This window comes from Pecten maximus, chromosome 6, assembly GCF_902652985.1.
Source record: "Pecten maximus chromosome 6, xPecMax1.1, whole genome shotgun sequence".
Classification (NCBI taxonomy): domain Eukaryota; kingdom Metazoa; phylum Mollusca; class Bivalvia; order Pectinida; family Pectinidae; genus Pecten; species Pecten maximus.
Window position 1 is genome coordinate 26,863,966 of NC_047020.1, and position 14,579 is coordinate 26,878,544.

At 35.6% G+C, this 14,579-nt stretch overlaps 1 protein-coding gene across 1 annotated transcript in view; it reads left to right on the top strand.

The window, feature by feature from the left end:
- The first annotated feature begins 27 nt into the window (after positions 1-27).
- Positions 28-14,579, top strand: part of LOC117329404 (coiled-coil domain-containing protein 22 homolog) — a 29,450-nt gene continuing 14,898 nt past the window's right edge. Inside the window, exons 1-9 of the mRNA XM_033887348.1 lie at positions 28-82; positions 856-1,027; positions 3,657-3,789; positions 5,193-5,323; positions 8,217-8,301; positions 8,844-9,013; positions 10,762-10,968; positions 11,342-11,407; positions 11,861-12,100. Coding sequence (XP_033743239.1) covers positions 33-82; positions 856-1,027; positions 3,657-3,789; positions 5,193-5,323; positions 8,217-8,301; positions 8,844-9,013; positions 10,762-10,968; positions 11,342-11,407; positions 11,861-12,100 — 1,254 coding nt within the window. The 5' untranslated portion in view covers positions 28-32. The remainder of the gene's footprint in view (positions 83-855; positions 1,028-3,656; positions 3,790-5,192; positions 5,324-8,216; positions 8,302-8,843; positions 9,014-10,761; positions 10,969-11,341; positions 11,408-11,860; positions 12,101-14,579) is intronic.

The window sequence follows — 14,579 nt, forward strand, 5'->3', positions numbered from 1 at the left end:
ACTCTATAAAATCAGTCACATGACAGGACAAGATGGAGGAGGTGGATCACATTATCATTCACTCCCTCCGAATTATCGGGTGGTGCGTGTATTTTCAATGTAGCATTTTTATATCTAGCCAATTTTGTGTTGTTAACATGAAGTTAACTTCATGCGATCGCTACGACAATGCATAAGTTTGAAATTAGAATGTATTGTTGATATTACAGCTTGTAAAATTTCTTAAATATTGCCTGTAGTAGGCCTAGTGCAGGACCGGTTTGTCATTTGTCATAGCAACTTCTCTTACTCGAGAGGATTCACTGTAGCTGAACTTAAAGCTGGCATTTGATACAAAAAATTAAATCAAAGTTTATATAGTAGGCCTATAGAAAATGATATGTTCTCTTTCACTGACTGAGATTTTGGAAGTTAAAACAATTTCAATTATCCTGACATTTACTTGTATTTATAATCCAACATGAACAATATGTCCGTGTCCGCTGATAAACCTACGCATGTCTATCCAGAATTATTACAGAGTGGGTAGATATTTTGGTTGATAACACTTTATGATGTCATTGTATTAGACTTTTGTTAGAACAGCAACTTACTTTAGCCAGCCGATCGCGACTTCCATACAATATGTATATGTGTATTCCACTGCTTTTGTAATAAAAACTGCACAGAGTAATTTATGTTGGACAAACTGACTGCTTATACTTAAATTCACATTGTCACTCATTAGATATATCTGATAACATGTTTTTTCAATATTAAACATTTAAGTCTAACTAATACTTATAGAAGAAATTATCACAATCTTAACACAAGACTGAAAATATATGTCTTAACATATTTCATTGATTTTGACAGCGATATTGAGGATGATGTCACAAATCTGAAACAATTCTCTACAGAACTGATTGTGTCTGCTGTTGTTAGATGTCTCAAGGTCATCAATAGTGATGTGGACCTCCCCAACTCCCTCCCTGGTGGAATGTCTGCCAAGTTTAGGATTGGCACATCTATGGCAGCTCATATCCAGGTGACTGGTTTATAAATGATGTACAGTACTTTAGTTTTGTTGATCTGGTCATGTTTGTTTTTAAGAACTTTGTAGTGGCTTGACCACTTAAGACATATTTTGATAATAAAAATAGAATTGTAATTCCAGGATATCTGCAAAGCATTAGAGCTGGACATTGGTTTAACATTATTGGTTGTGTTTTGAATACAAGCTTATAGATTAAGACCTAACTTCAATAGAATCATCTCATGATTGTTTTGACAATGGTGATAATATCCCAGGGATCACCACAATTTCAAAATGATGGGTGGAGGAAAATTTTTTGACAATTTTTTCTGAACATGTACTTTTGTGGATGTCATGCAGCCTCGCGGTGCGACGTTTCAAGAAACATCATCAATTATGACATTAAGAATAGAGATTTAATTATGTTGTTTGATTTAGTTCTAAATAAATATGCATTTTAATCATTTGCTCACTCTATGCCATATATATCGTGTAAATTAAAACAAAATAACAGCTTATACCATTACTTTAAAAAAATACAAACATACATTCCTCATTTAAACAATCATCAATTTATTTTCACAAAACCATTTCAATCTCAATTCCAACTCGCTGTTCTTTAATATAACATTGAATAAAACAAACTCAAATAGCATCTTTTACTGTTATAAATATGATAAACATTCACATCAAGATCATATTGCATTGTCAAGTATTATTAGTTAAAACATTTCAATTATTAATTTCATAAATTGCACTATAATATTATCAGTGAACATATTAATAGCAACTATTATATCTATGATACAGCATCTACAAATCAAACTCAATGGCAACTTTTACTGGACATAATATAAGAATATATAAAGTATTTAAAGCAATGCACAAGCCACAATATAATTTCAATTAAGATATCAATTCAACACAGTCACTATAATTTTCTCCTGAAAATAGTCTTCACTATGAACAATTGAAGCCTAACACAATTTGTCTCTCCAAATGACATGAACATTCTGCTGTTGCACAGTCCCTTCTAGAAAGAAGCAGCTTTCTTGTAGGGAACTCCCTGGGTAAACACCATCATCAGAGAGTTCAAGATCCTCTGAGAGAGCCTGTTCCTGCTGATGGTAATAAATAAATAAATAAATATTTTTGAAAAGCTTAATGAATCTTATTGTGGTCATTTCCATTTTATAATTATGAGCTTCTTATACCTACAAATTTGTAATAAGCAAAACAATTAAAACCATCAATAAATCTTTGGAAAAAAAACCCCAAAAAACAAATTAATTATATTTTAACAAACATAATCAAATTAGTACATATTCATTACAAATGTACATGTTATTTTTTAATTACATTGTATATACTTGAGGTGCTAATTAACTTATCTTTATTTAATAATAATTAAAGAAAATCAAAAACCTAGATAACACTATCAAATAATAAATGGAGAGATTCTGAGATTATTTATATTATTGGACGTTTCGAGATCGTTTTTGGAAGGGAGATCACTCTAATAGTACTTTCTAAAAATAGCACGTGACAAGAAAACCAATGCACGAAATATTCATTAGATTATTATCATTATCTAGCAAATCAAATATAGGCTAATTGTAAGCTTACCTTGATCATCTTCATACACAATTAATCCATGCGCATTTCTGTAGCCGTGGCTTGCGCGATATATCAGATTTCAGTCTGTTGGCTGCAGGTTTTCTAGATCGGTTGTCGCGATCGCATGTCGTTCACATGGTGTTCCAAAAAAGGAGCTGATACTCCTCTCTCTTCATGGTGACATTGCCATAAAGTTTTCAAAAATGTATCCATGCTTCTCAAACATCGGCTTAGGTATTGATATTATCAGTTTGATTATCCCAGCTGAATATTAATTCTTGTGAAAAAAAAAATCTTATCGGACCGTCGGTTTTTCCGATGTACATAGACGATGGTAACATTTTCTCTGATGTCCCGATCGACTGAAACCATACAATCACATCTGTTCCCATGGTCAGAACAGTACACCTACCATTAATTAATTATCACCATCGATATATAGGTGTGATCAAGAGATCAGTCAACCGTATCAAAACATAACGGTGAGGCACCTTACCGAGATCGCAATTCGTCAATTAGGCCTAGTTCACCTGTAAAAACAGGGGCCATAGGTAATGAGTATCGGACGCTATAGAAACGGGTCAGTTTTCTGCTTGAAATCGATACAAAATAGGGGTGTTAGGTAACAATTACATGCGTGGCGGATCGAGTGAATTTGGTTGTGTAAGCGTGGCGGGTACCCAGCTAAGGGTGGCGGGCCGCCACGTTAAAACAGGCAATGGTGATCACTGATTATCCAATCTAGATTTTGTTATCCTCAATATTCCAGTGGTTCAATCAGATCCACTAGTACTGTCTGCCAATGCAAGAATGACATGTTATATATGTAATTATAACAACAGAGCAATTTTGTATGGCACTTGATTTGATGTCTACAACAGATGTCTACCTGTCAGAATGTCCAAGTCTGGTTTCAGTCTATAAAAGTATCATTGGATAAAACTTTCTTTTATTTCCATTGTCAGTTGTATAAGCTCAGTATGTGGAAAGTTAAACAAAAAAATGTCTGTCTTATTTTCCCAAGGAACTTGGTTACAGAGGGGAAATTGGTTACCAGACATTCCTCTACTCAAATGAGCAAGAGATCAGGAGAGTACTTATGTTCCTTGTGGACAAGTTACCTAAAGAGACAGCTGAGGCTGTGGAGGAAGTTCTAGGTAATGTCATTATGAACTTCTATTCATAGTAATTACTGCAGTATTATTCAGACCAGTTGACAAAATTTCCAAATTTATCAAGCCATTTTGCACCGATTTAATCACTTTGTGTATATTTCATTTTCATGACCTGTTTGATTGCTAAAAGTAAATTTAATGCAAGTTACTTTATAGATGAATATAAAAGATATTCAATTTTTACCATTCTTATTCCAATTATGTCTTTTGTAAAAGTGGAATGTATTCATTAGTGCCTGTACAGGTAAATGATGATATAAATATAAGTGTGGTAGGTTTTTGGGTCATTTGATGAACACAACTAAAAAAAACACAAATTGTATATATCCTTGATAGTGAGAACTATTACACATGTAATATATTATGTAATATATATGTAAATATAGTGTTACCCATGTCCATCCTGTCCCATTTTGTCCCAATGCAATATTAATGTAACTAGCTAATCTCAGGAACTGCTGAGGTTTGGAATGTCATGTGACAGCAGGATCATCTATGTCTCTCAAACATTTTCTGGTATGAACTGAGTGTTTTTATGGAATTAATATATCAGTATATATATGTGTGTATGCCTGTGTTATGTTTGTATTGTCTGATCTGTGTTATGTTTGTATTGTCTGACCTGTGTTATGTTTGTATTGTCTGATCTGTGTTATGTTTGTATTGTCTGTTCTGTGTTATGTTTGTATTGTCTGATCTGTGTTATGTTTGTATTGTCTGATCTGTGTTAGGTTTATATTGTCTGATCTGTGTAATGTTTGTATTGTCTGATCTGTGTAATGTTTGTATTGTCTGATCTGTGTTATGTTTGTATTGTCTGTTCTGTGTTATGTTTGTATTGTCTGATCTGTGTTATGTTTGTATTGTCTGATCTGTGTTATGTTTATATTGTCTGATCTGTGTAATGTTTGTATTGTCTGTTCTGTGTTATGTTTGTATTGTCTAATCTGTTTTATGTTTGTATTGTCTGATCTGTGTTATGTTTGTATTGTCTGATCTGTGTTATGTTTGTATTGTCTGATCTGTGTTATGTTTGTATTGTCTGATCTGTGTTATGTTTGTATTGTCTGTTCTGTGTTATGTTTATATTGTCTGATCTGTGTTATGTTTGTATTGTCAGATCTGTGTAATGTTTGTATTGTCTGATCTGTGTAATGTTTGTATTGTCTAATCTGTGTTATGTTTATATTGTCTGATCTGTGTTATGTTTGTATTGTCTGATCTGTGTTATGTTTGTATTGTCTGTTCTGTGTTATGTTTGTATTGTCTGTTCTGTGTTATGTTTGTATTGTCTGTTCTGTGTTATGTTTGTATTGTCTGATCTGTGTTATGTTTGTATTGTCTGATCTGTGTTATGTTTGTATTGTCTGATCTGTGTTATGCAGGGGCATCTGTACTGCTACAGAGGACTATAGCCTCCAGGCTGGCCCAGCAGCTGAATTCTGTGTGGACCCCACCCTACCTCAAACAGAACAGTATCACATGGAGGGGAAGTCCTCCACACTGGCAGAGAGAGGTATAGTGTACACTAGTGCTATAATACTGGAATCCAACCCCAGTCCTACAATACGTTAACATCATGCTTTAATCCTACCTACCTACCTGAATTTATTGTGCTTATACATTTAAGTCACAGTTTACTGTGAATATTTCAGGGGCGATTGTTGCCTTATATACAGTCAAACCTTGATGATTCGAACTTCGTTGATTCAAATTTCTCGTTGTATCGAACTTTTTGCTTGGTCCCGAATTGCCTCGCTATATAATGCTACTAAGGAACTTGTGCATGATTCAAATTTTTACAAATGAAAGTTTTTGATGTATCAAACTTTTTTCATGGACCGTTACCTATGATATTATAGTAAATTGCCATCTCATGATTCAAACAAAAAAATTACCTGTACTGACCACGGACTGACAATAGGGATAACTATAGCATGTGTTGTCTACTCCCGATCCTGGGGTTACTTAATAATCAGGCCCAATTGATAGATTAATTGTGTATTTAGAAGCCATGGCATTTAATCACTCCGGTATAACATACCGGTAGTCGACTTTGATGATCTCCGCCGCCATTGAAATCAACGGTCTGTGAGTAAATTTTACGAAACGGTAAAACAAGCGGATTCAGCATTTTATATATGCGTATAACGTAAACACATGTGTCTTTTAGCAGAAAAACGTTAACGTAAGTGTGCATTGTACTTCTTTTGCTTTATCTTTGAAACGTGATATAATTGTTTTGTAAACGATACATAGTTTGTTTAATCAATAAAAGGCTTAATTGATGAAAAATTTTTAAAAAATGTGCCACGAGATAAATTTACTAAACTTTTCCATGTGAGACTGACAGGCGACGGTCAACATGAAGACATATATTACATATAACAGCTAATGGTTATGGTCATTATCAAAATTATTGCATTGTCAACCATGAATAATTCGAAGTCCCACTGTTTAGAAGTTTTTTCTGTTAGTCCCTTGAACTTTGAAACATCGAAGTTTGACTGTACATGTAATATGAAACAGATGTTGTTGTTAGGTTGCCACTGTTGTTTTTATTCATGTCTAATATTGAGGGTGTCACTGTTGTTTTAATTCATGTCTAATATTGAGGGTGTCACTGTTGTTTTAATTCATGTCTAATGTTGAGGGTGTCACTGTTGTTTTAATTCATGTCTAATATTGAGGGTGTCACTGTTGTTTTAATTCATGTCTAATGTTGAGGGTGTCACTGTTGTTTTAATTCATGTCTAATATTGAGGGTGTCACTGTTGTTTTAATTCATGTCTAATATTGAGGGTGTCACTGTTGTTTTAATTCATGTCTAATATTGAGGGTGTCACTGTTGTTTTAATTCATGTATAACATTGAGGGTGTCACTGTTGTTTTAATTCATGTCTAACATTGAGGGTGTCACTGTTGTTTTAATTCATGTCTAACATTGAGGGTGTCACTGTTGTTTTAATTCATGTCTAATATTGAGGGTGTCACTGTTGTTTTAATTCATGTCTAACATTGAGGGTGTCACTGTTGTTTTAATTCATGTCTAATATTGAGGGTGTCACTGTTGTTTTTATTCATGTCTAACATTGAGGGTGTCACTGTTGTTTTAATTCATGTATAACATTGAGGGTGTCACTGTTGTTTTAATTCATGTCTAATATTGAGGGTGTCACTGTTGTTTTTATTCATGTCTAATATTGAGGGTGTCACTGTTGTTTTAATTCATGTCTAATGTTGAGGGTGTCACTGTTGTTTTAATTCATGTCTAATATTGAGGGTGTCACTGTTGTTTTAATTCATGTATAACATTGAGGGTGTCACTGTTGTTTTAATTCATGTCTCATATTGAGGGTGTCACTGTTGTTTTTATTCATGTCTAACATTGAGGGTGTCACTGTTGTTTTAATTCATGTCTAATGTTGAGGGTGTCACTGTTGTTTTAATTCATGTATAACATTGAGGGTGTCACTGTTGTTTTAATTCATGTCTAATGTTGAGGGTGTCACTGTTGTTTTTATTCATGTCTAATATTGAGGGTGTCACTGTTATTTTAATTCATGTCTAATGTTGAGGGTGTCACTGTTGTTTTAATTCATGTCTAATATTGAGGGTGTCACTGTTGTTTTAATTCATGTATAACATTGAGGGTGTCACTGTTGTTTTAATTCATGTCTCATATTGAGGGTGTCACTGTTGTTTTTATTCATGTCTAATATTGAGGGTGTCACTGTTGTTTTAATTCATGTATAACATTGAGGGTGTCACTGTTGTTTTAATTCATGTCTAATGTTGAGGGTGTCACTGTTGTTTTTATTCATGTCTAATATTGAGGGTGTCACTGTTGTTTTAATTCATGTCTAATGTTGAGGGTGTCACTGTTGTTTTAATTCATGTCTAATATTGAGGGTGTCACTGTTGTTTTAATTCATGTATAACATTGAGGGTGTCACTGTTGTTTTAATTCATGTCTCATATTGAGGGTGTCACTGTTGTTTTTATTCATGTCTAATATTGAGGGTGTCACTGTTGTTTTAATTCATGTATAACATTGAGGGTGTCACTGTTGTTTTAATTCATGTCTAATATTGAGGGTGTCACTGTTGTTTTAATTCATGTCTAATATTGAGGGTGTCACTGTTGTTTTAATTCATGTCTAATATTGAGGGTGTCACTGTTGTTTTTATTCATGTCTAATATTGAGGGTGTCACTGTTGTTTTAATTCATGTATAACATTGAGGGTGTCACTGTTGTTTTAATTCATGTATAACATTGAGGGTGTCACTGTTGTTTTAATTCATGTCTAATGTTGAGAGTGTCACTGTTGTTTTGATATATGTTTTATATTCAGCTCAGTGTGCCACTGGTTTTTTTTATTTGTTTAATATTTATGTTTTATATTCAGGGTGCTAGTTCGTTGTGTAAGTTCCATGCTTCCCACCTACATGTACCACAGGGCATGACAGACCTGAAGAGGAAACTTCCTAAAGGTACGCTTTTCTGTTTTGATCTAGAACCATATCTTTTAGATTCATTTTGGTCTTGTTAAGAATCTTACAATGTTTTTGTGATTAATTAACTAAATTCTTTGTTTCTTAGTGATACATAACTATGCCATCTATAGAACACTCATATTATAGGTTTAATACATATTATGACACTTGTAAAACAGAGAAAGTCACTTCCAGAATTTTAGTATCATTATATGTGAATAATATAATGTCCAGATTTCAACACTGTTTTTCTTGACAATTTCAATAAATTGAATTGCTACCTGGCCAGAAATCTTTTTTTTTTTTTTTTTTTTTTTTTCTTTCTTTTTTTTGTGCAGCAAATTGTAAAATTCTGCAGGAATTTGGAACATGCAGTTGAATGCTGGATTTCATGCCCAAACATATAGATAAAGTTTAAAGATGTTAGTGATGACTTGATTTTTAATGATAAAAAAAAAGTACATAATTGGGAATAGGGCCTCAATAAGACTTTTCAATGATATACATGTATACAACATATTTTTTTGCTTTATTTTCAGCACTCAGAAACTATTATTCCCAAAGTCTTCCTTATGTAACCAATCAAACTATCCATCACCAAGATACCTCACCTTCTGTCATTGAGAAAATGGCTAAAGAAGTAACAGCCCAGCAGGAGTGGGAAAATGAATGGAACCAAGCAGGACTGGCCTCTAGGCTCTCCGAACAGGTAAGAAATAGGCTGGACTATATTATAGGCTCTCTGAACAGATAGCAAACAGTCTGGACTGACCTCTAGGCTTTCTGAACAGGTAGGAACCAGGCTAGACTGGCCTTAAGGCTCTTTGAACAGGTAGGAGCCAAGCTGGATTGACTTTAAGGCTTTTTGAACAGATAGGAAATAGTCAGGACTGACCTCTAGGCTCAATGAACTGATAAGAACTAGGCTGAACTGAACTTATGGCTCTCTAAACAGATAGGAAATAGTCAGGACTGACCTCTAGGCTCAATGAACTGATAGGAACTAGGCTGAACTGAACTTATGGCTCTCTAAACAGATAGTAACTAGGTAGGACTTACCTCTAGGCTCTCTGAACTGGTAGGAACTAGACAGAACAAGCCTCTAGATTCTCTGAACTGGTAGGAACTAGACAGAACTAGCCTCTAGATTCTCTGAACTGGTAGGAACCAGACAGGACTGACCTCTAGGCTCTCTGAACTGGTAGGAACTAGGCAGGACTGGCCTCTAGGCTCACTGAACTGGTAGGAACCAGACAGGACTGACCTCTAGGCTCACTGAACTGGTAGGAACCAGACAGAACTTGACCTCTAGGCTCACTGAACTGGTAGGAACCAGACAGGACTGACCTCTAGGCTCACTGAACTGGTAGGAACCAGACAGGACTGACCTCTAGGCTCACTGAACTGGTAGGAACTAGACAGGACTGACCTCTAGGCTCACTGAACTGGTAGGAACTAGACAGAACTGGCCTCTAGGCTCTCTGAACTGGTAGGAACCAGACAGGACTGAACTCTAGGCTCTCTGAACTGGTAGGAACCAGACAGGACTGACCTCTAGGCTCTCTGAACTGGTAGGAACTAGACAGAACTAGCCTCTAGATTCTCTGAACTGGTAGGAACCTGACAGAACTTGACCTCTCGGTTAATGAACTGGTAGGAACCAGACAGGACTGACCTCTTGGCTCACTGAACTGGTAGGAACCAGAGAGGACTGACCTCTAGGCTCACTGAACTGGTGGGAACCAGACAGAACTTGACCTCTAGGCTCACTGAACTGGTAGGAACCAGACAGGACTGGCCTCTAATCTCTTTGAGTAGGTAAGGACCAGACTGGACTGGACTCTTTGCTTATTTCACAGGTAGAAATTAGCTGGACTGGCCTCAAGACCTCTGAACAGGTAAGCTCCAGTCTACAGTATATTGGCCCCTAGTCTGTCTGTACAGTTAGCAGCCAGGTTATACTGACCGGTTAGGCTGTCAGAAGAGGTAGCAGCCAGGCTGGACTGGCCTATTCTACGTTTTCTGAACACCAAACAGGTAGCATTTGCAGTGCAGATGATGATAAGTCTGAGATTATTTATATTTGGCCTAAGGCTTGTATTATATATGCAGTGTCCTGTTTATTTAAACAACTTTGACATACAATACATTTACATGTATGGTTACAAGCTAAAGTCAATGGCGGTAAAATCTCGACTATAGATGATAAATCATGAGTTTGGAATTAATGTATGGAGAACTAGGAAATCTAAATGGAATAATTTATAAATGCATGTTAGCAACTTTGTTCAAATAAGTAATATATATTCCCAAATTAAAGTTATTTGTGTCTACACAAGACCTAGAGTAATGTTGTAAGTATTGCCAAATAATAGCATGAATTTGAAGTTTGTTAGAATAGGTACTTACTGCTTCATACTGTATATATATTGTTACATAGTATATAAAATATATCAGGAATACAGAGAAAAGAAAAAGAACAAGATACAAAAGCGAGTGATGGACCAGTTGCGTCAGGATGTACAGAGGAGTGGGGACTTTGCCGCATCTAGGAAGGCACAGGATCTACAACAGATGATCGACTCCATCAGCAGTAGATCTGGGGGTGGTACCAAAACCAAAGGTTCACGCTTTACACACACAGAACAACTCATATTTGCCAAGGTAAGCAATTTAAAATGTAGGCCATCATATCTGTGTTGTGGTATACTTGTCTATGTTCAATCTAACAGTGTTGTGGAAATCAGAAAATCCGAATGTTTCATTTCATTATATGTATTTCAAAATTAATATGAAAAGAAATCTTTGAGAGATAGGACAGGTTTCATCCATTATCCTCTCAATCTCTTCTAAATATTAGAAAATAACAACCCTATGTAGTTAACAATAGCATTCCAATGAAGAAACAGATGATTGTATTTTGTGGACATTGAAGATTTTATCACTGAACATTCCCATAGAGAGTATTCCATTGTTTTATCAGAAGTTGAAAGTGCAGTGTACTACTCAGTACGTTTGATTTTGGATGTTTTGTAAGGATGAGGAAAAAACCATGTCACAGATGGGAGGAGATTCTGAAGCAGGACAAGGCCACACAGAAGAGGTATACAATTTGGCCAAGTAACACTTCCATGGTTAATCATGTAAAAAGGCTACAGCTTATTCACTTGTTTGAGATGGGACCTTCTTTTGCCTTATTTAGGAAAGAAACTTGAATTAGGAGTAAACTGCAAATTTCAGAAATCTGGCTTATTATAAGTTGAATATGAAATAATTTTAATTAGGAATTGGGCCTATTATTAGCCACAAAGAGACCTCAAAACGACAAAACTTGAAAGACCAAAATATTCTGTTAAGTGTTTTTTAAGTAAATATCATACCTTTACTTTATTACATATTCATGGACATAGGATAACTATTACAGAGCAAAATAACTGATAATTATTCAATTTGTTGTTGTAGTTCTGGTTGTTTTGTTCAAAAATAGTTAATCCTAGTTTGAAAATGTTTGAAGAGACAGGATTATCATCAGGAAAATAACTGATTGTGTTACCAGGAGATTCAGCAGCAGCGAGAGAGTGAGGTGGAGAGCCTACGTGAGGAAGTGTCTGGCCTTGTGTCTCGTCTGGAGAAGATGGATTTAGAGATGCGTACCTTCACAGCAGGTGTCCAACAGATGGAGGACGAGATTTCCACCCAGGCTCGTACTAACACAGACAAGGAAGAGGCCTACAAGGTCAAAAAGAGGACACTTGACCTACTACCTGATGCTGAGAACAACATAGCAAAATTACAGGTACAATAAGTATTAAACAGTAGTCACATTTTTTTTTAAAGTAAAAAGACGGAATGAAAATATTACCATATAATCTACAGCTTTGTATGCTTTCTATTGTACACCCATTACAACTCGTTTTAACAAAATGGAATTGTATTTGGGCATGATCAAGTTCACGAAGAAAATCCAATTTACCTTTTAATTTATGTGAATCTTTTTTTTTACTGAAGTTAAGTCTTCACCACTAGACTCGAAACCATTAGAAAGTATTGTTACTTAGTTCTGAATCATTAACTTATCTCATATCTATAATTACAAAGAAGATCCTGGTTTTCCCAATGCTTATTCAGTCTATTTTCAAAAGTGTTTACATTCAGTGTTAATACAACATTTTTAAGAATAATAAATTCGAAAGACTTTGTTTTTTTTAATATCTAGATTGATTGATTTACCTGTAGACCATTGTGTGACCTTTGTGTACTCACCGATTGATTTACCTGTAGACCATGGTGTGACCTTTGTGTATTCACTGATAGATTTACCTGTAGACCATAGTGTGACCTTTGTGTATTCACTGATTGGTTTACCTGTAGACCATGGTGTGACCTTTATGTATACACGGATTGATTTACATGTAGACCATAGTGTGACCTTTGTGTATTCACTGATTGGTTTACCTGTAGACCATGGTGTGACCTTTGTGTATTCACTGATTGATTTACCTGTAGACTGTGGTGTGACCTTTGTATATTCACTGATAGATTTACCTGTAGACCTTGGTGTGACCTTTGTGTATTCACTGATAGATTTACCTGTAGACCTTGGTGTGACCTTTGTGTATTCACTGATTGATTTACCTGTAGACTGTGATGTGACCTTTGTGTATTCACTGATAGATTTACCTGTAGACCTTGGTGTGACCTTTGTGTATTCACTGATAGATTTACCTGTAGACCTTGGTGTGACCTTTGTGTATTCACTGATAGATTTACCTGCAGACCATGGTGTGACCTTTGTGTATTCACTGATTGATTTACATGTAGACCTTGGTGTGACCTTTGTGTATTCACTGATTGATTTACCTGTAGACTGTGATGTGACCTTTGTGTATTCACTGATAGATTTATCTGTAGACCTTGGTGTGACCGTTGTGTATTCACTGATAGATTTACCTGTAGACCTTGGTGTGACATTTGTGTATTCACTGATAGATTTACCTGTAGACCATGGTGGGACCTTTGTGTATTCACTGATTGATTTACATGTAGACCTTGGTGTGACCTTTGTGTATTCACTGATTGATTTACCTGTAGACCATGATGTGACCTTTATGTATTCACTGATAGATTTACCTGTAGACTGTGATGTGACCTTTGTGTATTCACTGATAGATTAACTGTAGACCTTGGTGTGACCTTTGTGTATTCACTGATAGATTTACCTGTAGACTGTGATGTGACCTTTGTGTATTCACTGATAGATTAACTGTAGACCTTGGTGGACCTTTGTGTATTCACTGATAGATTTACCTGTAGACTGTGATGTGACCTTTGTGTATTCACTGATTGATTTACCTGTAGACTGTGATGTGACCTTTGTGTATTCACTGATATATTTACCTGTAGACCTTGGTGTGCCCTTTGTGTACTCACTGATTGATTTACCTGTAGACCATGGTGTGACCTTTGTGTATTCACTGATAGATTTACCTGTAGACCATAGTGTGACCTTTGTGTATTCACTGATTGGTTTACCTGTAGACCATGGTGTGACCTTTGTGTATTCGCTGATTGATTTACCTGTAGACCATGGTGTGACCTTTGTGTATTCACTGATTTATTTACCTGTAGACTGTCATGTGACCTTTGTATATTCACTGATAGATTTACCTGTAGACCTTGGTGTGACCTTTGTGTATTCACTGATATATTTACCTGTAGACCTTGGTGTGACCTTTGTGTATTCATTGATTGATTTACCTGTAGACTGTGATGTGACCTTTGTGTATTCACTGATTGATTTACCTGTAGACTGTGATGTGACCTTTGTATATTCACTGATAGATTTACCTGTAGACCTTGGCGTGACCTTTGTGTATTCACTGATAGATTTACCTGTAGACCTTGGTGTGACCTTTGTGTATTCACTGATAGATTTACCTGTAGACCTTGGTGTGACCTTTGTGTATTCACTGATTGATTTACCTGTAGACCTTGGTGTGACCTTTGTGTATTCACTGATTGATTTACCTGTAGACCTTGGTGTGACCTTTGTGTATTCACTGATAGATTTACCTGCAGACCATGGTGTGACCTTTGTGTATTCACTGATTGATTTACCTGTAGACCTTGGTGTGACCTTTGTGTATTCAATGATTGATATACCTGTAGACCATGATGTGACCTTTGTGTATTCACTGATAGATTTACCTGTAGACCATGGTGTGACCTTTGTGTATTCACTGATAGATTTACCTGTAGACTGTGATGTGACCTTT